The 24056-nt window shown below is 45.6% G+C and overlaps 2 protein-coding genes across 3 annotated transcripts in view; one reads left to right on the forward strand and one right to left on the reverse strand.

Moving 5' to 3' along the window:
* SPATA2 (spermatogenesis associated 2) overlaps window positions 1-15253 on the reverse strand; it is a 42121-nt gene extending 26868 nt beyond the window's left edge. The window contains exons 1-5 of one of the 2 annotated variants that reach the window (XM_082773167.1): window positions 15112-15253; window positions 12798-12940; window positions 12515-12671; window positions 10316-10717; window positions 8338-8424 (exon numbers count right to left, since the gene is read on the reverse strand). In XM_082773167.1, coding sequence (XP_082629293.1) covers window positions 8338-8424; window positions 10316-10717; window positions 12515-12671; window positions 12798-12832 — 681 coding nt within the window. In that variant the 5' untranslated portion in view covers window positions 12833-12940; window positions 15112-15253. Of the gene's footprint in view, window positions 1-8337; window positions 8425-10315; window positions 10718-12514; window positions 12941-15111 lie in introns of both variants that reach the window. The other variant, XM_082773166.1, reaches the window with a different exon arrangement.
* Window positions 15254-15539: 286 nt separating this feature from the next.
* On the forward strand, window positions 15540-19694 carry RNF114 (ring finger protein 114). Its single transcript, XM_082772944.1, has 6 exons — window positions 15540-15693; window positions 16107-16257; window positions 17292-17398; window positions 18139-18253; window positions 19110-19217; window positions 19432-19694. The coding sequence occupies exons 1-6, from the start codon at window positions 15545-15547 to the stop codon at window positions 19495-19497; spliced, it is 696 nt and encodes a 231-aa protein (XP_082629070.1). The 5' UTR covers window positions 15540-15544; the 3' UTR covers window positions 19498-19694.
* The last annotated feature ends 4362 nt before the right edge of the window (window positions 19695-24056 follow it).

Genomic DNA, 24056 nt, shown 5'->3' on the forward strand with positions numbered 1-24056 from the left:
TCTTACAGAGGTCAGCAGGGAGATGTGGGTCTTAGTTGCACAAGGACACTCGGTACCTCATGGCCATATGACAAATCAAGCAAGCAGTACCACTTGTAAATGAAAATGCACAGAGATCTATGCCATCGGTTTGTAAAAGACTCTGCATATGTGAAATGACCTCACAAGAAACACCACCTCTGCAGTGACACTAAGGTGGCAAATATTCTCAGCTGGCATAAATCAAACGGAGCTCTAAGTGACACTGGAGGAACAATAAATAGCAGCTGACAAAAGCTGCTACATAACACGAAATCCAAGAAAGAGACACACACGTAACCAGAAAAATGGTTATTGTTGTCTTCCTCCTTCCCAGCCACATATCACACCCCAATGCCCCCAACACCTTCTCCCCTCTCCTTTTGGGGCCACCAAGGCCGGGCAGCAGCACAGCCTGGACATTTCACACTCAGGAGTTGAGTTCCTTTGATTACTTTTTTTTTTTTTATGATGTTCAAAGGCTACTTTGAACACACCCAAGCTTAGCACTTTATCAAGTCATTTTATTTTAGGAAAACACATGACAGATGAATTTCCAGCAGAAATGCTTCAATTTAAACAGATCTTTGGCCAGACTTTCAAATTGTTCCTAATTAATATTCCTTTTGAAATATATCAACTGCCTTTGTTATTACCTTGCCTTCTGCATTAGAATCTGAAACGGTATTATTTCAAAGGAAGAGTCACTTCTGCGTGTAGAGCAATTAGATACCACTTTGTTATCTGGCTCAGTTTTTAAACCATTTATTTCTGCTTCTCTCTAAAAGACTGCCAGGGCAATAACTTTCTCCCCTTATCTTACTATTCCTACAGCTCTTTGACTCAGGTGTTCTTTCTTTCCCACATTTCCTTACACTATGGGTTGATGGATTTTAATGAGCCTTTCACACCTGGGTTTTTATCTAGTATTAACTCTGTACCCTCGCTTCTTACCCCTGTTGGACAAATCAGGTTTAAACACATTGTAGTCAACGGTGCTCCAGTAGCATAAAACCAGCAAAAAGATTCTGGTGCTGGTTTTGTTTTCAATATAAAGCCTTTTCCACTGTGATTAAAATATAGTAAATATAGTGCCTGGGTGATGAGTGCATAAGCTAGTTTGGTGTCTCAGTTCGGTTTCTAGCCAACAATTTTCCCTAATCACAAAACCACTCAGAGTGCTTTGCCTGCTGAGGATGGGAGACAGGAGGCTGACCAGACCTGGAAGCACAGCTCCCCTTCCTGAAGCCTCTTCTTGGGCAGAGCTGTCAGGTGTCACAACGTTTGTGCAGCAGGCAAAGCTTTTCAGCTGCAGCCCCTGGGGGAGGTGGATGAGGTCTGGCCATCCCCGGGAACGAGGCCGGTGCTTTGCAGAAGCACCATGTTGCACAGAGTACAAACAGAGAAACTGGGACATGACTTTCAGTGATAGGGAAGGTGTCTGTTGATGAATGAACCTCTCTTTGACTCTGGGCTGTGTTGTGGGAGAAGAAAAAAAAAAAAAAAAAGACAAATTTTAAGTGCTGTGGAAATAAAAATACCCCCATCTTCATTTTATCCTGTCACTCCAAACAAATGCAGTGCTTGTTTTTAAGAGTGCTCTTCAGATGGCCATACAATTTCTGAAGAGAAAACCCACAGTGCCAAGCACTGACAGAAAAAAATCACTGCCTCTAGCTCTTATCTAGTCATATGGAAAATATTTGACTGAAGAAATAAGGTCCTTCACTGGAGAGTTTGAGTGACAAGCTGCAGGCAGAAAAGAACAGGATCAAATCAGCATCAAACCAGCATTTGCTCCCAAGATGTAAGCAGCTTCATCCTACTTGAGCTCAGCAAGTCATTTTGCCGAGAGGCTCTGGGCCTGGTGAAAAGCAGCATAATGTACAATGAAAAGAAAAAGAGGATTTTCAAATCAAGCACTGAAAATTGCCCATATCCTGCCCTGAGACTACAAATTGAGGAAGAGGCAAGGAACAAAGTGCAGGAATCAGACCCTGCAGCTGTACTAAAACAAGGAACGCTTGGTCTGATCGTTCCTAGCAGAGAGAGTTCCTAGTGGCAAAGTCCTGATTCTGCAACTCCACAGCTACAGGCTGTGCCATGGGCACTGGAGGGCAGCATGGTCCCAGTACCTGGTCTTAGGGCCTGGAAAGCCTTGGCAGATAGCAGTAAAACATCCCCTGAAAGGAGGTACGAACAGTTTCCTTAAAACCTAAGCAACACAGGTCATCCACGTTGAAGCACTGGCTGTAAAATGCTCTGTAGCAGAGAACAGAATTCCTGTGACATGGAACTTTGTTCCTGCCCTCATCTGCTGCTCAGGGTGTGTTTGGTGCAGCAGCTGTACATAGAGGAATGGGCTCTGCTCCCCTGGGCCAGGCTCGGCGCTGCAATGCCCTCGGTGGGCACAGGGCCAGGCACCGTCTGTCCCCAGTCTCAGGGTGCCACCTACAGCTGCACGCATGCTCGCTTTCTCTCCTGGCACTGGGAACACCTCTCGAGAGCCTTCTGTGATTAAGGTCTGGAGAGTAAGAGAATTAATCACGTGAAAGATGTAACGTTAGCTGGCCTAAGAGGGACTTGGTTTCTCCCGGACAGGAGGTGCAGTGCGGGGAACAAAGCCCCTCTTCCCGCTCTCCCCCGAGCAGGAGAGGCAGAGCATATGCAGGCAGCCCACTGCTTTCTGCTGAGGTGGCCCAAAGCCAGCTGGTAAACCAGGCTTGTAACAGACAAGGATGTCTTCTCATCTAACACTGTGCAGAGATGCCAGAACAGGTCTGTATTTCAGGCCCAGGAGCCAGGCACACAGCAAAGCACTGGAATGGCAATCTCCCCTCACTGCATGCCCCAGGGCCGGGGAACGAGGCACTTCCAGCAGCTCTTCCCCTGGGAGCCCGAGCTCTCCGGGAGGTGTTTCGCAGCAGAGCCGAGCTGCCTGCTCAGGACACAAAGGGTTGTGGCTAACCCCAGCTACACAGCCTGAGGAGACGGGGTTTGGACAAGTGATGTGGCAGATGGCATCCTTGTCCCCTTCTGCTTCTGAATCAAGCCGTGGCCAATAGGTTTGTACAGCCACCGTCCTGCTGCGGCGTGCCAGGCACTGAGAGCAGCCAGCAGCCCTCTGCAGGTTCCCCCCCACACCCTTTGGGGTCACAACACACCCTACCCATGTAATTGCAACAGACAGCACTGCACAACCGAATACGCATCCAGAAACCCTAGCCAAAACAAAAACCCGATCCTTCGGAGGTGGACAACCCAGCCTACACATCCCAGCCAAGCAGTGAAAGCACTGCCAGGGGGCTGCTGGCATCAGGAAGCACCAAGGGTTAGTTCTCCAGCCTTTTCCAGGGGTTGCATTCAGCATTCCCACCCAGCAGAGCAGACCTGATGTGGGTGCACAGCAGGTTTCCCCTCTGCCCTTTAAGGGACCACACAGATTCGCATCATCAGTAAGCTCCTATGTGCTCCCGTGCCCTGCTCCGGGACCACACTGCCACGGCTCTCGGGGTGTTGGGGGCCGGAACACAGGAGCAAAAGGGGCCTCCCCCGTCCACCACAGAGCCACCTGGTGGGCAGGCTCATCGTGAATACACTGCTTTGTACAACAGCACCAAGGCATGCAAACAGGCTGCTCCTTTTAGACTTGCTGGTTGGTAGCATCTGTTCTGATTATTAGGGTTTGGGGTTTGCACAGGCCGCTGGCAGGGATCCACAGCGAGGTCACTACAAAAGCTCAGTCTTGCCTAAGTGGAAGGCAAACAGCAGGGCAGGATTTCCACATGTGCGGCGATGGGGAGACACGCAACAATCGCTGCCGAGGTGACAGCAGCACAGGCTTTAGAGAAAAATTGCTGGTCTCTGAAAATTTTGGGCAAAGCGGTTAAACTAGAGTGTGTTGCACATAAAGCTACAAGGCAGATTCCACGCACTTTGTGGGAAAGCAGTATTTTTTGCTAAGGAGTTGATGAGCAGTTGTGGGTTGGTTTTTCTTTTTCTTTTTTTAAAGCGGATCGGTGATGAAAAATCGCAGAGCAGTATGACTATCATGAGGATGATTTCTAAAGCAGGAAGCATGACAGCCCCACACCCACAACAGCACAAGCAGCTGCCACATGCAAGTTGTCAGCCACACACTGCTGCAGGTCTGATCCTACATTGCCTTCAAGGCAGGGAATTGCTCAGCGTGGAATTAACTAAAAGCCCTCTGTAAAACAAGAAAAACACATGGGTGGTATTTACTCTGGTCAGGAAGTAGCTCACATCCTCATCTCAAAGCATGAACCACTGTGAAGAGAAGCACCACGACCAACACCAGCCATATTTGGGATCTGCAGCATCAAGAAAGGATCCCCCCAATAAGAAATAAGTAATTAAAATCACCTTTAATCTCATCTCAAGTTCCCTGCAAAAGGACTTCAGTGCTTCCCAGATCCTGCATGCTGGAAGAGAAATTTCTTCTCAATACTGAGGGGGGAAAAAAAAAAAAAAAAAGAAATCAGAGCAGGTTGCTTCATTTTTTCTGGAACATTTCCACCTGCCCACCTCTTTCTGCACCAAGCCTTCCCAAGTTCAGTACAAGTCCATGCCTGGCTTTCAGGAGCTGCTTAGTGGCAGGAGGACTGTCAGAGCCCCTCTGCTACTGCAGTGGGAAAGTAGAAACCAAGTGGCAGCACCCCGTTCTGTCTCAACAAGGCAGCAGCTCCCCTGCTTGCAGGGACTCCTAGGGACATAAGGTCACCTTCCTTTGCAGAGGTCAGGGCAGCAAGGCTGCTGTTCTCCAACCAACTAACACCACGTAGCCAGAGCTCCCACAGGTTATCCCACTCTGTCGAAGTAGCAGGGCAGAGCCAGAGGGGTAAAAACAAAGAAAATAAAGGATCGCTCTACTTTGGGCACTGCTGTGTGCTCTGAATTCCTGGTCACAGATCAACTGCTGCTGCTGCTCACCTGGCTGGGTGCTGCAATCACCTTTTGGGACTCCAGCCCCGCCTGTGGCTGCCCACCAGCACCAACATCACCTGCGCAGGTGCTGCTGCAGCAGGGCTCTAGATCCCTCTCTGAGCCAGGGGCCCATTACACAGCACAAAACGAGTGAAGATATTTTCAGCGCGCAGAGCTTTGGGTGCTGGGAGGAACAGCCTGGCTCTCCACACATTAGCACATTGAAATCTGTGCAGCAAGCTCGTCAAACAAAGCAGCTGCTCTCTGGCTCTCCTACACCTCTCCTCAGATGGAAGAACTTCAACTGCGTGGCAGGTCTGCAGGATTGTGGAGCAGGGAGAGCTGCTGCCACATCGTACATCTTAACCTTTTGCCTTCCTAGGCGCTGCAGAGGGTCTGATGCCCTACATCTGCTCATTCAGCACGGTAGCTCGATGAAGGTTGCCCTCTGTGGTATTTGCAGCAGGGGTGTAGGAGTACAGAAAGCTTCTTTAATTACTGATTCCTAGCACGTTCACTTTCAGACTGGCAAGACAAGTTGCAGAAAATATTTTCTAGAGGAATATTACCAACTGTAGAAAAAAGTAATGAAAAGTAACCACAATGCCCGACTTTACTTAATTTTATACAAGAGATCTAAGACATTTACATGCTTACAGACTCTTTAGACTAATATGACCACATTCCATGGTTTTCAGAAGGAAGCATGGAAAATCCTTCACAAATAACAACCAGGAACATTTGTAGCTGTACTCCCTTGCTGCTTAGATAGCAATGGCTGTGCTAAGAGACCTAATTAACTCCCACTGACTTCAAAGAAGAACTAACTCAATTAGAGCCCAAACCAGGTACATCAGCATCTTAATTTGTAATCACCTCCTGCTTTTCTCTCAGTCATTGCAATTAACACAGAACTCAGATGATCTCCCCTTTCTAAACAAATGCTAGAAGGGATAATCTATTCCCCTAAAAAGATGCCACAGCATAATTAGAAGCACATACTAAATGCTTGGAATCCAAAGTCACTGTCCAGAAAAAAAAAAAAAAAGTTTAAAGAGCTGCTGGCTCAAACTGTCAAGTTTAAGCTACATGACAACGTACAGAACCTTTAAGCTTCTGTTCAGAGCAAGAGACAGAGCAGACACCCAGGTCTGCCATTGGAAATGTCAGACCATGTCAGTATCATCTTGTTTTATATGCACCAGCAGTGCATTACCACAAGAAGCACAGAGCTGTAAGACTTCCTGCAGTAATGCTGCAGTTATCTTGAGCCTGATTTTTATGAACATCTGATACTGCCAGTAACCTCAACAGATTGCAAGATTAGCAGACTTGTGTAAATGGAGCTCAAGGTGTCTTAAGCATTCACCTGACATTCAGCTGACATGCTTTTAACACAAAGAACAAAAGACAAAGTAATCTAGCTTGGAACTTGAGAAATGATCCTGCTCTGGGGGTAGCAGGATGAAAGAGGAGGCAGGAGGTCTAGCTCAAGTGCCAAAAAGCACATCAACAGTATCACATCTTCTGTGAGGTACAGCTTGTGTCAGGAAGCTAGTTAGAAAACTTGCATGTGACATCGAGAGTCAAGGCTGGAAATCAATGTAGGTTAGCTTCACATGGCATGTGAAACCTACTCACTGCCCCACATTAGTCCGACTGCCACAAATTGCTGACATATTGGCTTACGTGCTCTTAGGGAACGAGAGACATGCTGCTAAGGCTTAAAAATAAACCTTTTTTTAAGAAAGCTTTGCATTCTGCAGGCAGTCCATCTCATTTCACACAGCTGAGGCTCACGATACAGACACACTGGCCCATTTAGCCCCCAAGATTACCTCTGTGCACTACCTCACTTCCGCATGCAGAACACAGTTGTGAAACAGACAGCTACATGCACTCAGCTTTAAGAAAAGTTAAGCCTTTTCTTAAAGGCCTCTTTATTTTTAAATTCCTTCAAAACATAAATTAGTTTTAACAAATCAGATGCAAAACACCTGCATTTTCAATTAGCATATATATTTTACTGTATCAATCACAGCAACCTCATACAGTAAGATACACAAAAATAGAGCATGGTATCACTTCAATTCAACACAGTTTTGTAATACAGTATTCCATGACATATATACACAGGACTTTTCTTTTCCAAAGCAAGTCTAGTCCCTGCTATAGTCACTGTAAAAATTACGTGGCATCACAGTTTTAGTTATTCACTTTAATGTGAGTAGCCATATGGGAACTGAACTAGTGAACTAGAAGATACACTGCAGAACAGCCACACAGGCATGACACTTCAGAAGATGAACGAAAAGTAACCACTGAAAAGAAAACCACCCTTAGACTGAATTTTAATAGTAAAATTGTTCTTAAATTCCTCATTATATACACGATGTATCTACAGTTGTGTTATATTTATATATATATATATATATTTATATAAAAAAAAAAACATACAAGAATTTGAAAACCTTAAAATAATTCACCTAAACAATATTTACCCCCAACCTTCAGGGTCAGCAAGGCAACGCTTGCCTAGAACATTATGTTCAGTTGCAGTCACTTGATTCAGAAATTTCCCTGATTGCTAAACACACACCATTCGCTTTGTTTCTTAGTGCAAACTGTACAGTGACTTATTGTTCTCAGCCTCCTGTAAGACTCAGGTTTCACCTTTTTTTCCATAATACTTCTGAGAACCATTTATGGTTAAAATTATTTTAGCTATTTTACAACATTAGCCTATAATAGTTCCCCCTAAACCTACCTCAAGCCCTCCCCCCACCCCCAAAAAATCAAGAAAAAAGACCATTCATGCATGCCTCTGTCACACAGGGATCAATGAACATTTAAAGTTTAGAAGCCTAGACTCTAACAGTGTTTAAAAAAAAAAAAACCCTAAGTGAATAATTTTAGTGCAAAGTGGACTACATAGTTTACAATTCAGCTAGAGTTTGTGGGTTTTTTTTTATACACATATTTTAAACAAATTTAATTCTGCACATAAGATTAGGTTGCCTGATAGTTTTTTCTAAGTAGCTAGTCTGAATAAAAGAAGTTAGAAAGATTCTTGTGGATTTTCTGTTTAAAAAATAAATAAATAAATAAAGCCTATTCATAACTGGGTGTTCTTTGGGGGGGTCAAACTGCACAAAGTCTAGCACAATGGAGTCCTGGTTCTCAGCTAGAGTTCCTATGTGCTACAATAATACAAATAAATACTATTATCCAATTCACATCCATAATTGTTAGGTTTATTTTAACAGGATTCACAAATGAGCTCTGATTTTTAACCAGGCCAGTGCTTTACTTGTTGGACTACACTACAGACTTTGCAGTGAATTTGGACACAAGCATAACATTGATACTTACAATTCCCATAACCACAAAGGAAAAGCGTGCACTGAGAACCAAAATCTTGCAGTTCTTAGACAAGACTCCACCTAATTTAGTGGCAACCTTATCAGAAGAAAAAAAAAATGTTAGATTGAAAAAAAAAAATAATGATCAGAGCCAATAACATCAATCTGCCACAGTGACCATAACAAGCTATGAAATACAGTACAAGTAAAAACAAAACACCACCTGAACAAATAACCCAGAGAGACTTCATAGTTATAATGATTTTACCACTTTTAAAAACTCAACATATTAAATATTTATTAAAAATAAACTGTTTCCAAATTACCTATTTACAGTACAAAGAACAGTACTTAATACATGTGCAACAGAAAGTGAAGAAAATCGGTACTCATCTGGAAGGACGACACTCTAGGCATAATTTAAGTGACATAAACACAGGTTCACCTTTTTTAAAATACCATACAGTAAAAAACAGGATGATATTGGCAACACTAGAAAATAAAGCACATACTGTTTGGATTATATAAGCTTGAGATAAACAACCGGGACAGAAGGGGAGAAGGAAGAAACATGATGAAAAGAAGAGATGCTGCGGTGTTTGCATTTCGGGGATCAAGAAATGCAGACACACTCTGAAAAATAGTCCTTGTTGGCGAAACAAGCCATTCACATATTTCTTGCACATTTTAAAGTCATACTTTACCAAAAACTGGCAGTAGTTTCATCACCCCCAGAAAATGAGAATCTTATTTCTTAGAGCCTCGCATGGTTTCGTTTGGGCAAGGAGATGACTAAAATGGTGTGGAAGGTGTGATGTCACTTTTCTAAAATGCAACAGCTGCCAAGTTTTAAAGAAAAATGTGCTCCTCTCCCCCATTTCAATTGAGAAGGAACGATGATTTATTTAGGAGTTACCTAAATTATAGCAGCATGAAATCTAATGTATCTGCAGCATTTGGTAAGCCACAAAAATCAAGAACTGGCACCCGATCACTGAACCATGGTTCCGAATATTTGGGCATGTCATTTCTGTAAGAGGTCAGTGTTTTTTTTCTCATCAGTGGAGTCAGAACATGAGTTGTGGTAGCCCTTTCCCCTCCCCTTTTCCTTCTCCTGCAAATCAGAGCAATCAAGTCTATCTATAAACTACGTGGGACAGCTGGGCCGACTTATAGTTTAACTGATTGTTAGGCATGAACCTGTGAAGCTCACTTTTTCTACAGCAGGGATCGTAATAGTAAGCGCTGAGGCAAGTGTCACATGAGACTTTTGAGCAAAATGTGCAAGTGTTTGCAGCTCCGGATCGGTTACAAAAGCCACAGCGTGAGGTGCCTGAAGATTTGGATTTTGAACTGAACTGGGAAGCCCTCTCCTGACTCTGAGTCTGTGACGTGTACTGAGATTTCTCTCTTAAAGCCGACACAGGAGACAAGCCGTCATTTGGAACAGATTTAATGGAGTAGGTGCTCTGTTTCACTGCTGGATAATCCTGCCTAGAGTTGAACAGATTGTCACACTTTTGGCAAACAGAAGTGCCACAAGGTACACCACAGTTTTGGCATTTGATGGAAGCTGCCTCTTTGGCTAGATGGGCGCGCTTGTGGTAAACAGGGTTGGCATCATTTTTTAGCAGCCACACATCAGGCTTAATAGCTTCTTGTCTTTTAAAATTCAACATACTTCTTGAATCGGGGTCAGTATATAAATCTAAGTCCTCTTGAGCAGAAAAATAGGAGCTGTAAGGGACATTCGTTCTTAACATGCCGTTGTGATGAGATGAAGTTGGCAAGAATTCATCGGAACATGCATGTGGTGAGCTTGACATTGTCAGGAGGGAGGGTGACGGACGGATAATCTCATCCTTAATGTCATCTTCCGCATCAACCAGAATTGGTTCTTTCCTGAGACTCAAAGAGCTCATCAAAGGTGGTTTCTTATTTTCCCAGTAATTATCATATGTGTCCACTGATTTAGAAGGCTTGCTCACCTTTGGCTTGAAGTAATCTTTAGAGGCCCGTTCGCTTGCCGACTTCTGAAGCACCATTCGTGCCATGGAGGTGTTTAGGTTTTCCTTGCACTCTGCACGCCGCTTCATGGCTTCCGAGCAGCCTCGAACATCTTCATTGCTGGTTTTCCGTTCATTTATGACATCAATCTCTGAGTAACCTTTATCCTTCACTTGCAAATGAATCTCAAGGAGCTGCTCACATTCCACTTTGGCCAAAAAGAGTTCAAATGAAACCATTTTCACTTGGATGGCATCAACCTGCTCTTTGAGCTTGTATGTTGTTCCCAGTTCTTGGACATAGCCCATGTAGTTCAGAATCTGCCTTACATCATCTTCAGTTAGAGCAGACTTCACGTAATAAACAAAGGGTCCAGTGTAGGTCTAAGGAGGTGGGGTGGAGAATAAAAGGAAAACTAGGTTACAAATTCAGTGGACTAGATGTTCAGATAGTTCAGTGACAGATACTACAGAATTAAACAGAACGATGACAGAGAACACACACGTCTCCCATGGCAAGACAAACTCCATTTCTGCCTCCCTCCTGTTCAGCACATGGAAATTCTGCATGAGGCAAATTCAGAGTAGGAGAACTTTCGTTCAAACTGAAAGCCTGATTAGCATAATGTCCTCCTTGCTGATTTAATTCACTACCCTGTACACTAACTCTTACACGTACCAGAAATGTCTCTGTTTAGAAGTCTAGCATAAAAGCCAAAAGGCAGAGATTTAATGCATTCCCCTTGGACAGGCGACAGCTAAAGATAACAAGAGCTCGGTATTCCTGCAAGAGCACCGCAGCCCTCCTCGATTCAGGCTTAAATATACTCAGATGCACTTTTCTGTGTGGAGGTGTCTGCGGGTGTATAATTACTATGCAACTTCAGTGCCTATTTTCTTTAATCTAGTATCAGGTCAAGAGTTTCCACTAAAAAAGCCCAAATATGGAGGGGAGTTTGCACAAGCTGAAGTTCCCTTAGCACCCGCCATACCTGAGGCATGCTGTTAACAGCTGGAGTTGTTCTGGATCACAGGGAGGAATAGCCTGGCCACCGTGTCTTTGTAAAGAATAAATACTGGATCCAAAATGCACAACCAAAGCCAGTAACAGCAGCACATCAAGACATACCCTGGATGGATCAGCCAGCACTCCAAGGACAGAACTTAAGCACAGTGATAAAGGTACAGTGAAGAAAGGACCAGTTTTCTCTTCGGAGAAAGATGACTCTCAAACGCCCCGGCCCACTGCAGGGGGGTTGGAACTAGAGAATCTTTAAGGTCCCTTCCAACCCAAACCATTCTATGGATCTATAAAGTGAACCACTCAAATTCTCTGCTAAATTGCAAAAGCATCTTAAGAAAAAAGCAAAAACACCCATCTCACTGGCACACGCAACCTGCAAAAGACGAAAATAAACCAAAAATGTTTTTATCCAACTTTCAAGCCTCAAATGGTGAAGTCACCTGCAGTATCCCTTATGGAAACACTGCAGGAGCTTTGAGTAAGAATGTAAGGACAGGCAAAAGACAAAACAAAAAATTGTCAGCAGAGAACTTGTAGCTGTCTTCCAGCACTCAAGCCGAGCAATGCACGAGTTCCTACACTTCACTGTGAGGACCTGGCACAGATAATTTGAAAGCGCATTAAAATCAAAATCTCATTAATTGAGAACTGACAAGCAAAAATATTCTGGAAATATTTCAGAGAAGTTCCTTTACCATTATCACATAACACATGGGAACCCCAGCAAAGTGTCCACTTGAAAGCCTGCACTGATCGTTAGTACTTAGACTATGTTAATAGCTGTTGGGACATTAAACCAAAGCTACGGGTGAGCTTAAACATGACTTAATCACTCGCCCTAGTAAAAGCATCTCTCAGTAGATATTAGGACAGTAATAGGACAGGTGAACAAAAACCTTAAAATAAGCTCTTCCTCTGTTTGAGGAATTACTTCAGAAATGCAGACAGAGCTTGTAGTTCTGTCAAGACAGCCTCACCAGCACAAACTTGGCATTTTACCTTTCTTACAGCTCCTGCTTACCAGCTCTACATACAGTCACATACAGACATTACCCTAATGTGCAGGAAAAAGAGTTGTCTTAAGAGAAACGTGTGAAATATTTTAAAAAAGCAAAATAAATCACATTCTCACTAGTGCCACATAGAAGATGTCTTACCTTAATGTTTTTGAACTCCTTTTTCCAGGGATAAAGGAAGAGGTTGATTCCAACTGTCTCAAGCATGCTGAATGCATTATGGAGAGAATGTAAACTGGAGGATTTCAGAGCTCTCAGTGAGTTTTCAGCCATCTCATAAAATTTTATCAACCGGAATCTATAAAAGGGATCAATTTTGGGAAGGCAAAATAAGGCGGACGCTGCCACTCGCAAATACTCATCATTAATAGGACGCTGCTTGTTGTCAGAGACACTCAGTTTGCACTCATGGAACTGTACATACTTCCTAAATAAATCGTCTTTGTATTTTGTATCCATTGAACTCAGCTTTTGTATCACGCCGGAGAAGCTACCTCGTCTCTCTCATGGTTGTTCGGCAGTGGGTTGAGTATCGGACATTACAAATCTTCAGCAACGGCAACTCCTCTGGAACAGAAATTGCAAACAAAGACAAGTCAGCACCGCTGCACAAATCCCAGCTGTCCCCAGCCTCTACTTGCTTCACAGGACTCTATAAAATGGTTTGCAGAGCAGGAGCTCCTGGAACAGCCTCTCCAGGTCTCTGAAAAAGCGCAAGCACCCCAGGAAGGCTGATGTCCTGCTTCTCCCTGCATTCACTACTGCTTTTTCGAGTCATCTGCCTAAAACAGAGCACAATAAACTCAAATCAATGAAAGAAAGTCCGTGTAGGCGCGTGTCCAGCTTGAAGATCCCTTGGGTCAGGGAGCCAAGACAGAAGTAACTCACAGCAAAGGACTGAGAGGAAAAAATGAGGGCATTTTGTTGATTTGTTTGTTTCAGGACTTCTCTCAAGGTTTGATCTCACCCTTTTGGTTCAAACAACTTACGCAAACATGATTTTAATCAGTGTTTTTTTTTTGCCCTGCACAGCAATACACAGATTAAAAAATCCCACAGAGTTTCATTTTGCTCAAATTGGGAAGGCATCTAGTTTTGTTTTGTTTTTTTTTTCTTTCCCCCAGTAGCACAGGACAGCTCACAGACCAAGCAGATTCATACCCTTCACTTTTTTACTTCTACCATTTTCCAGGCTTTTGACTGCTGCCCCTACTCCACCTGATGGCATGCCTGGGCCATCACCGTGCCGAGTGTTTTCAAGCCACCCTACAGAAGGTGCTCAGCCTACAGAAGGTACTGCCCCCAACACTGACGTGGAGCCAGAGCCTTGGCTGAACGCTAGCAGGTGCAAAGATCGCAATCTTTTCAACAAAGAGCCACAACTGCCATTTCTAGCTGTTTTATTACAGCAGAGCAAAGCCATTCCTGCTTCAACACCACGTAGGCAGTGTTCTTCACCTTACTGAGCTCCCGTACAACACAGAAGAAGCTAGTGCCCAAACAAGCCTCTCCACGCTACCTTCCCAAAGCCAGGTAAGGAGCAGGCCAGCAGACTCTCTCAACTGTGGTTAAAAAGCTTTCTTTGTTAAATTAGCATGATCTAGCACTTCGCAACTGTGAACCAAGAGGAAGAGCACAAGGGACAGAAGTTGAATTTAGTTCAGCCCTCTCCACGAGGAGTTCTCTCTCCTAGCTCTTTTCTCCTGAGATCGTACAAGATGAGAAATCATACCAAATTTCTGCTACTTAGCAAGAAGAGCTCTATGACAGGGCTTCAGAGAAAAATCCTTGTTCGGTACACTGCTAACACACCCTGAGGGTAAGCAGGGATCTCATGCTGGTAAGGATTAAATATCACAATTCTTCCATCTTCAATGTTAATAACTGCTCAGTGACAGAGCTTGCTTGTGTGTATGAGACCTCAGGGCTAGGAAAGTCCCTGCAGGGAAGGAAGGGACTTCCTTTGAGAGACGCGAGACGCCGTGAACTGTGACATTCAGCGGTGCTGCCAGCCCCACCCCTGCCGTGCTTGCTGCACATGCCAGAGCTCAAGCAGCCGAGGAGCGAGACATGACAGCCAGCCTCTGCAGCACTGCTCCTCTGCCCGTGTGGGAGCAGAACACGCTCAGCCGAGGCAGCCCGCACGCGGCGAACAACCATGGTTACGGGGCCGGCAGAAATCTGTGTGCGAGAAGGCAGGGATAAATATAGTGCTGCAAACAGCAGCTGAAGGAGCGGGTAAAGCAACAGGGATGTTTTGCTAAGGATTATTCAAGGAAAGCCCCAAAATCCCAGGGAAAGGTGTGAACAGTGAGATCTGAGCAGGGTCTGGGAGGGAAACAGCGGGGCTGCTGCCCTGCGGGGTCACAGCCCCACCGAGAGGGCCGGCGGCAGGGCCCAGGCTGCGCAGCCTCACATACCCCAGCCCCTGCGTGCAGGACGGGGCACAGGACAGACCCTCGTGCTCCCAGCACCGATAAACCCACAGCCACCGGGCCTTTACCAAACGGCTAATTAAGAATTGAGCTCACCAGGACCCAAGAACCGACCGCTTCGACCCAAAGCGCCACCGGGCAGCACCTCACGCAGCCGAGCGGCCCGGAGCAGCACCCAGCGGGGCGCCAGCGCCCCCGGCCCACAGCCTCGGCCGCTCCCCCCCTCCCAGGACACGGCCCCAGGACACCGCCCCCGCCCGTCAGCGCGGCCCCGAGCACCCCCAGGGCCGCCCCCTCACGCACCGCGCCGGGCCCGTCCCTCCCCGCTCCGTTCCGCCGCCGCTCTGCCGGAAACGCCCCGTGACCCGGAAGCAGACGCGGGGCCGCCCCCGGAGGAGGCTGGGGCAGCCCAGGCACAGCCCGGCCAGGCCCTCGGCGGGGGAGCGCCCCGGAAGTGAATGGCGGGGGAGGGAAGCCCCGCCTCCCGCGGTGAGGGCACTTCCGGCGGGTGACGACATGCGGCGGGGCAGGCCCCTCGCAGCAGGCCACGCCCATAGCAACAGACCCCGCCCCTAGCGACTGCCCGTCCCATTCAGTTAGGCCACGCCCCGCGCGGCAAACCACGCCCCCAGCCAACGACCGCCCATCCACATCGCCCCCTCCGTCTCGGCCCCCCCCATAAGTGGGCGTGGCCTCTAGGCGGAAGGGGCGTGGCCGTGCGGCAGCCGCCGGTGAGATGGCGGTGGCGGGGGGCGGTGGCGGATCGTCGGCGTCCTGTGCGCCCTCCGCCCGCGGCCTCGAGCGGCCTGACCCGCTGGCGCGCCTCACCTGCCCCGTGTGCCTCGAGGTGTTCGACAGCCCCGTGCGCGTCCCCTGCGGACACGTGTGAGTGACTGGGGGCGGCGCCGGGGGGCTGTGGTCGGGCTGAGGCCTAAGGGCTGGGGGCTGCGGGCTGCGGGCTGCGCCTCTGTCCTAGGCCCGGTGTCGGTTGGGGCCCTCCCGGTCGGGCCCTCAGTGCCTTGCCTCGGCCTGGGGGATCGTGGGGGTTGAGGCAGGCGTGGCTCGCTCGCCCCCTGCTCACCCCACCTGTGGCTGCCCCAAGGCCTCTCTGACCGACACTAAAATCTGCCATTATTAAATATTTTCCATGGTTTTCTCTCCTGGAGGGCACAGAGGCTGAGTATACCTGCCTGTGGTGCTGCCTCTCCCCGGGGCTGCATGCCAGCAGGGCCTGGGCTGCCAGGAGCGCTCCTCCCACCGCCTCTCATCCTGGTTTTTCTTTCCTTTTCCCCCTCCAGGTTTTGCACGCCATGCCTGCAGGAGTGCCTCAAGCTCAAAAAGCCAGTCTGTGGTGTCTGCCGCAGCACCCTGGCTCCTGGGAGCAGGGCTCTTGACTTGGAAAAGCAGATTGAAGCGACAGAAACCACTTGTAACGGCTGCAACAAAAAGGTACAGGGGGGCTTCAGAATGAGGGGTGCGTGGTGTGCCTGTACATCACTACTGCTTCCAGGGAGGCAAATTGCTTTCTGCTTTATATGGAATTGGGTCAATTTGTTTTGCTAAGTGCTGCTGATATTCTACGTAGGCAGCACCCAAATGTTGATATTCTTTCAACAGTTTTTTGGGGTTTATTGTTACCTCCCCAGGAAGTGGATTTCAAGCGAGAAATATTATTATAAAAATAACACTAAAATGCTGCTTCTGAAGCAGATTCTGTGAGCTTGTGGGAGGACCATCATAGTGAAAGAGTGGATATGATTTTAGATAGTGATCACCTAAGCTCTTAAACAGAAGTTTGTTTATTTCATTTGAAACAGTTAAAAGACCTACTTCACTTATTTGAGCAGTTATGTTCTGTGGAGGTGCTGTTGGTGTCCTGCATGTTGAATACATGTACCATGTCTTTCTCTTGGTTCCTTCCTCTTTCTAAAGTTAGACTACTTAGCACTGAGTCTAGAACAGAGCATCTTAACTGATGGCAAAACAACAAGAAAAGAATAACTAGACACTAAGGTGAGAGCAGCACTGTTCAGTTGATTTCACTTTTAATTTCTGGTTAGCCTTTTCATCGTTGTAGCCAATAGAAAATTGTGGTGTGCTGATTACTAGTTGTTCAACCTGTAATTAAATCTATGCTGCAGTCTGTGCTAAAAGCCAAATTTCATTTTTCATTTATGGCCTCTTCTCAGCAGTGAGGTAAACAGGCTTTTTATAAAGTACATTTTCTCATGTTATAACATGGGTTAAGTCAAGTAAGCTGTCCTAAACAGTACTGTATTTGTAGAATGTTACAGGCTGCAAAGTTATAGGTTAACTAATCTGTAATCTTAAAGCTTTCCACCTTATCAGCTGAAATGTCTGTTTCTTTCCTGCCTTAGCACTGTCTGCAGTAAGCTGCTTTATTTGTGTTCTACTTCTGCTTGGAATTGTAGAAGTGAGTGCAAGTAATTTAAATTAACATTCCTATGTAATTGTCTTCACAGATGTATCTCTCAAAGATGCGCAGCCACGCAGCTTCTTGTTCAAAGTACCAGAACTATATCATGGAAGGTGTGAAAGCTGTGACTAAAGAACCACTCCACAACACCAGGTAACCTGCTGTTCTCTGGAAACGCTTGCCTTTAAGGTCACAAAAAGAGGGCTGAAAAATTGTTATAAAGTCTTGGACTTGATTCCTAGAAGAGGTCTTCTAGCTTTTTTTTGTTGTTTTAAACTGCATTATGGTCTTTCATGCAAACTGTAGAGTTCTGCAGTAAAAGTAGACATTACCTTTTCACTCAGTTTGTTCGTTAATTGTTAATCCTTTTGCAACAAAAAAAACTTTATCCTGTAACTGACTGTGCATAAGCAAACTCTTTGCCTTTTCTATGTAGTCTATGCACAAGACAAGATCAGGGTACCTGGCAGAAACATTTCTTTAATAATAACTGTATCTCTGTCTTTTAATGCTAGTAATGGAGGGAATTTGGAGCTGACTGCAGCTTGCTTATCTCCGTTTGAGCATTCTGGGTGGTACCCCATGCATTTAAAAAGTAAAAAAAAAAAAAAAAAAAAAATAAAAAAAGTAATACATGTCACTTTTAGGCTTTATAGAAATATTTTTATTTAAAAATGTATGACATTAAGAGTTCCTTAAGATATCGTCAGGAATTAAAAGGCTGATTCTTAAAATCTGCTTGTCTTAATTGCATAGATTAATTTTTAGTAGATAGTAAGATAACTTCAGAGTAGTGAATCCCAAATTTTTCAACTTTTCGAAAATGATAGAATGTTTTGTACTTCTAACTCTATGGAAATAATAAATTGCTTCTTTTTTTCTCCCTCAATTAGGAATTTCCCCAATCGCTTCACCTTTCCTTGTCCATATTGCAGCGAGAAAAACTTTGATCAAGAAGGACTAGTTGAGCACTGCAAAACATTGCACAGCATGGATGCAAAACAAGTGGTAATAAAAAGTCTTGGTGCAGGAATTGCAATGAAGTCTAGTCTTAAATCCCTTTGAAACAATGAATTAGAGACTTACTGCTTGAAGTTAAGTACATACTTATAATTGCTTCTGTTAAAGTCAAATGTGGGTATGCTGTTTGTTTAGTTTAAGTTCTACATAATTTTAATTTTGCTTTTTGATGCGTTCTCTGAAGGTGACTAATCTAAATTCATACTGCATCTACTTCACGTATTTGTCTCATACTTGCAAAATGGTAGGCTTTCAAAGTGAACTAGGCACAGTAACAAACATACAATTAATACAGTAGTTTGAAAAAATCTGTCTTCAGTAATAAGGGATTATAAACTACTGTGGAAAAAAATGATTGAAAAATATATATTTCTAGTAGTCTTTATCTGCTGATACTGTATCTCCTATAAAAGTAGTTGCAAAACTTGGTATTGAGTTTGAAGCTTTCATTTGTCTTTAAAATTCTTTGAAATCCCAAATTTATTTAGGAAAAAAAAATTATTGGAGAGAGGTGATCTTTCGAAGTGACCAGGGAAACTTCTCTGTCACTGAGAAATGAAGCCTGAAATCTTCTAAAGCAAGCAGCTGTGATCAATTCTAATTTACAATATGTAGAGAAGACTACACTGTTCCTATTCAAAGGTCTAAGACCTGAATTTAAATAATTCAGGGTTATCAGAGGCTTCTGTGAATGACCCAGCAAAGTAACTGATGTCACTTTGCGTACAGAATAGTGATAGTTACGAATCTCAGTCTTCAGTTTTCCACAGTCTCTGTCCTACCTCTTCTAGTATAAATGTTGAAGCACTTAATTGTTGGGGCTTTTTTTATTTATTTCTCAAAGGTTTGCCCAATTTGTGCCTCGATGCCATGGGGAGATCCAAATTACAGGAGTGCTAACTTCATGGAACACCTTCAGAGACGACACCGGTTTTCATACGATACTTTTGTGGTACGTGTTTCTTCACCCTTGGAATACTTGAGCCTGATGACTCTTAAAACCCAGCTTTTTTTATGTAGCCACTACTGTAAAATGTAGTCCTTGCAGATGGTATAATGAGAGAAGTTGAATTACTGGTAAGTCAGAGGAGGAGACAGCTGGTTTTGTGTCGTGTTAACCAATATGGCCCTGGCAGTAAAAGAATTTCTGTACCCTTTGTTCATAGGATTATGATGCTGATGAAGATGATATGATGGCACAGGTTTTGATGCGTTCTTTGCGGGATAAATAAAATAAAAAAGAAGACTAATTGTCAAACCAAGCTTCCATGAGAGGGAAATGGCCAGCATTCTTGCACTTCTCCCTGTCCATGCCAAGATGAACTCAGGCATTCAGAAATATGGAAGACTTTAATCTTAGTTTTGAATCCCCATTTGATCTTTTGGTATCATTCTTGTTTTTTATTAATATGACTATGTTGTTCAACCACGTAAGGCTAATTTTCTTATTTGTTTCACACAAAGCTTAATTATAGGTCAGTGTGGAGGAGACAGTTCTGTTTTCCTTCACATCTGCCTGTTTTCTGATTGCTTTCTGCCAGTTGTGCTAGTTTGACTAAAGCCAGAAATATTCCAAATTGACTGGCATGAACTAGCTGGTAAATCTCTTCTTCCCCTGATCTTGTTTACATTTCTTAAATGATAGTGTGAGAGGTGTCTTTGTGGCTCTTTTCCTTTAGTGAGACCCCTAGGTGCTAACTCATCAGATTAGTTCCTGTTTCAAGTGGCCTATGATGCCTGTGATTTCATGATGTTTACCAGTGTTTGAATTCTCACAGGGAGCCTCTCAATTATATGGAAAACATGTCTTCAGTATGTCTTCAAACTGCAACATTCCTTAGCAAAAATGTTTGAAGCTGAGTAAGAAACTAGTTCAAAACGCTTTAGTTCTACACCTGATTACAATTTTGTTCCATACTTTGACCATAATTTCTAGCCTGCCTGGAAAACAGAACTTTGGTGTTAGCTAAAATGCATAACTTTCAACTGTTATAGCAAATATTAATCATTTGTTGGCCTTATTAAATTGGTGTTTAAAAAATCGGTTTTCTAGGAATCTTAAGCCTTATGCTTGTAGGGGAATTCAGAAGCTTTTTCAATATCCGTATCTTATGTAAACTAAAAATTTCATATATATATTCCTAGTTGTTCCATCCCTCAAGGCAAGCTGGTAGCAAAACTTATAACCCATAGCACTTGCACTGCACTGCCTTCTGCATTGCAGATTCTAACAAGTATTTTGAATTCCTGTTTTTATTTAAATGTCGCTAAGGTAGTTGAAGCTGTACTTAGATTGTTTTCCATATACATACAGTATGGAGGTATAGCTTTCAAAGAAAATGTAAAATATAAACAAGTTTGAATTCATAGAAAATGGATACTTGATACTCAGTTATACACTTTCATTGTAGAGTTTCATTTTTAGTTTAACACTAATTGCACAATCAATATGCTGAGATCAAGCAGTCTCAGAGACCCGAACAGAACTTGGAAATCGGAGTAGTAGTGCTGAGATGTCTGGTCTCATTGAACTTGGCATGTCTGATTGGAGCAGTGGACCTGCATCACCACAGAACTGAGTACTAATCAATTTGTTTGACCAATAAACTTCACACTCTGCAGACTGCAGCATAGCCTTACCCTTAAGAAATGAAACGCACCCCAGCTAAAACATCTTGATTAAACTGTGTCCAGCAAGTTTGTGGCTTCTAATATATTTAACTTGGTTTTGGTGTGCTTTCCCTAATGTAGTAAGGCTGGTATAGATTCTCACTGAGGTATCTGCTTGGTGACTGCAATCTTAGTCTTAGGGAAAAATACATCAGTGTGGGAAAAGTACTGTGTTGTGGGGTTGGTGATTCCTAATGCTTGGTCTGTGAAGAGATTACAATGTGCTAGTGGTTGGGTAGGGATTTCTAGGTTCTGGCTATGACAAAGTTTTGTGATAAAGATTGGCCTGAGTCTAGATTTCTGCAACTGTTCTAAGTGCACTTCCATGCAATTCTGACAAAACGTTTAAGGAGCAGTTTGAAGCTTCTGAGCAATTAATTTTTGTCATGTTTTTGACTTTTGAAGACAAGTTATAAATAAAGTTCATTTAATTTATAAAACCCTACCTTCATGTCAGCTTTTGCCATTTCTTCCTCCTGGTCCATGCACTTTATTTTAGCACCTCCCTAAAAGCAGCTACTGCTGGCTGTGTAAAGCTGCACGGAGCACGCTAGGAACTGGGAAACACTGCGGAGACTTCACCTCTATCTCAACAGGCTGTTTTGTATGGGTTTATTGTTAGTTGCAGCTTCTATAATCTTCCAAACAATGGACCAGATGGGTTATGAAAACCAGTAACCCATCTGAAAATGAGCTCACATGGTTCTAATCTGGCTATGAGCAAGCTCAAAGCTGAGCTGAGCAGAACGCTGCAGGTAGAGTCTGGTGGGGTAATGTTTGTGTAAACCAGAGGAACAAACCCCTGGATTGTCCTGGTGAGTCGGGAAGGGTTGGCTGTCCAGGAGGGCTTTACTTTCAGCGGAAACTTTTCCAACTCCTACGGCTTTAACTCCTCTGCCTGTCAGGTTGTGGTGTTTGTATTCTTGTGTTGTCTTCTGTTTAGCTGGAGACAAGGAGGTGAGAATTGGCTTGCAGCGCCACTGGGTGAGGTCAGTCTAGTTGCTCAGGCTGAGTGATCGTGCCCTGTGACAGAGCTGTTACTGGCTGTACAGCTTGGGTTTGATTTGCTTCAACTTGATACTCAGGAATTATTTCACATGGTACAAAACAAAATGATTGGCTGGAAGATGTGCAGTAGTTCTCCTTTAATTTTGATTAAATTTGTGTGTGAATAAGAAGCAATGTTTTGGCACCTCCTAGCTTGATAGCAGCGGAATTTATAGTGCTGCTTTTTCTGCTGTGCTGAGCATCACACAACCACTCAGGGAAAGCGAGCTGTAGATCTCCACTTAACTGCTGAGGAGCTTTGTGTCTGTGCTGCTGACTTCATCAGCCTAACCAACCCAAACTTGTTTACATGCAGGGATATCTCTCAGTGGTATTTGCTGATTGATTTTTAGAAGCCATTCTGGTGAGAGGCACGTGTGCTTTTTCACCTTGATTCATCTCATCGATGTGCAGGAACTCAATTTTAAAAGCCTTCTTACAGAACAGGCTGGTTTGGGCTGTTAAATCCCATGAAGTGTGACTGCAGAGGAGCCAAGTACTCTGCCAGAGGAACTGCTTTCAGCTCATCAGCAGCTGATCTTGTGGCCGGGGTGAGTCCCAAAGGCCCATTGTTGTCGATAATGCAATCGGGCTGTGAAATGCCCAGTGTCTGGCACAGGGAGCCAGTGAAATTAGCACGTAGGGAAAGGGACGGGAGGAGACAGCCATGCATTTGAGCTATTTTTTGTTAATGAATCTGTCTCTGGTCAAACACCGGCCTTAAGATGCCAATAAATTGATGTTGGTATTAATTGCCTGAAACAATCAGCATCACTTCATCTGGAATACCAGCACTAAATCCCTTGGGGCTCGTTTTGCTGGGGGAATGGCATCTTGTAAAGGCTCCTGCCTGTAGTCAGGCACTAACAGCATGTCCTGGGTTCTGCGAGCCTGGCACGGGAAGGATCTGCCTCCCTCGCTCAGGGCTTTTAAATCTTAGGCGTTGCTTTGCCAGCTCCCCCTGCCCCAGCAGTGCTGACGGTCTGACGAAAATTTTGTGCCCCTTTTTTTGGGCTCTGGCGGGGCCGTGCTGCCAGCAGAGGGAGCCCCGTGCGCGCCGCCGGGACCCCGGTACCGGGGTTGCTCCCCACCGGCCGTGGCGGGGGGCACAAGGGGCGGCTGCTGCTCGTTCTCCGGCATCCGGATTTTCCCTCCGGCAAAAGTGTTTGTTAGCTTGTTTTGTGTTTTTCCTTTTTTTTTTTTTTTTTTTTTTTTTTTTTCTCACGCAGCTCTGGGGAGGGTTCCCCCCCTTCAACCAACCCACCAACCTGCAGGACCAAGGCAGGTGCTGGCTTTGCTGGTCCCGCAGAGAAAACCCTACACCTCGGGGGGGTCCCAGCCCCATCACCGCACCCACGGGGGAGCTGCGGCCCCGGCCCCCCCCCCCCCGGTCCCCCGGGGGCAAATCCCAGGGGGAAACACCCGCGGGAAGCCCAAGGCAGAGGAAGGAGGGATGCGGCTCCAAGCAATGGGGCGGGGAAGGGGGGGCTGCAGCTGTATCGCCCCCAAGAGCCTCGCTTCCACTTCTGCATTTGGGGCGGGTTGTGGCCAAACAGCGCCCAGCAGGTGTCGGGCTCCGGGGGGGCAGAGCTGGGGCTGGGCAGTGGGGAGGGAAAAAGGGATGGGATGGAAAGGGCAGGGAAGAAGGGAAGGGGAAAAAAAAAAAAGAAAAGAAGAGATGGGAAGGGCAGAAGGGAAAGAATGGGAAGGAAAGAGCAGGGACGGGACGGGACAGGACGCAGAGGTCTGGTGCTCGGCTTCCCCGGGGAGTATCTCCAGGGGATCCCGGGCTGGGCTTTGCACGGAGGACCCCAAACCCCCCCACACACACCAGCGGCGAATGCCCAGTCCCGGTCCCCAACCCCCGGTCCCCCCTCCCGGCTCCCCGGCGCCCGCGGCACCTCCGCTCCCCCCGGCCCGGCCCCGGGGCTGGGGCCGGCACGTGCCGGGCTCCCTCCCCGCCCGCCCCATTGGCTCCGGGAGCCGGGGGCGGCCCGGCCCCGCACCGCCCCCCGCCCCCGATCCCATATTAACGGGCGCGGCGGCCCCGCGGCGGGCGGCGGCACCGGGGGCT

Source organism: Aythya marila (genome assembly GCF_965140915.1).
Source record: "Aythya marila genome assembly, chromosome: 16".
Classification (NCBI taxonomy): domain Eukaryota; kingdom Metazoa; phylum Chordata; class Aves; order Anseriformes; family Anatidae; genus Aythya; species Aythya marila.

Bases quoted from the DNA above. Each gene is read 5' to 3' on its own strand.
- RNF114 (XM_082772944.1), top strand. From the start codon at position 15,545: ATGGCGGTGGCGGGGGGCGGTGGCGGATCGTCGGCGTCCTGTGCGCCC. The intron at 17,399-18,138 runs GTAACCTGCTGT...TCCCTCAATTAG, and splicing joins GAACCACTCCACAACACCAG to GAATTTCCCCAATCGCTTCA. The intron at 19,218-19,431 runs GTACGTGTTTCT...CTTTGTTCATAG, and splicing joins TTTCATACGATACTTTTGTG to GATTATGATGCTGATGAAGA.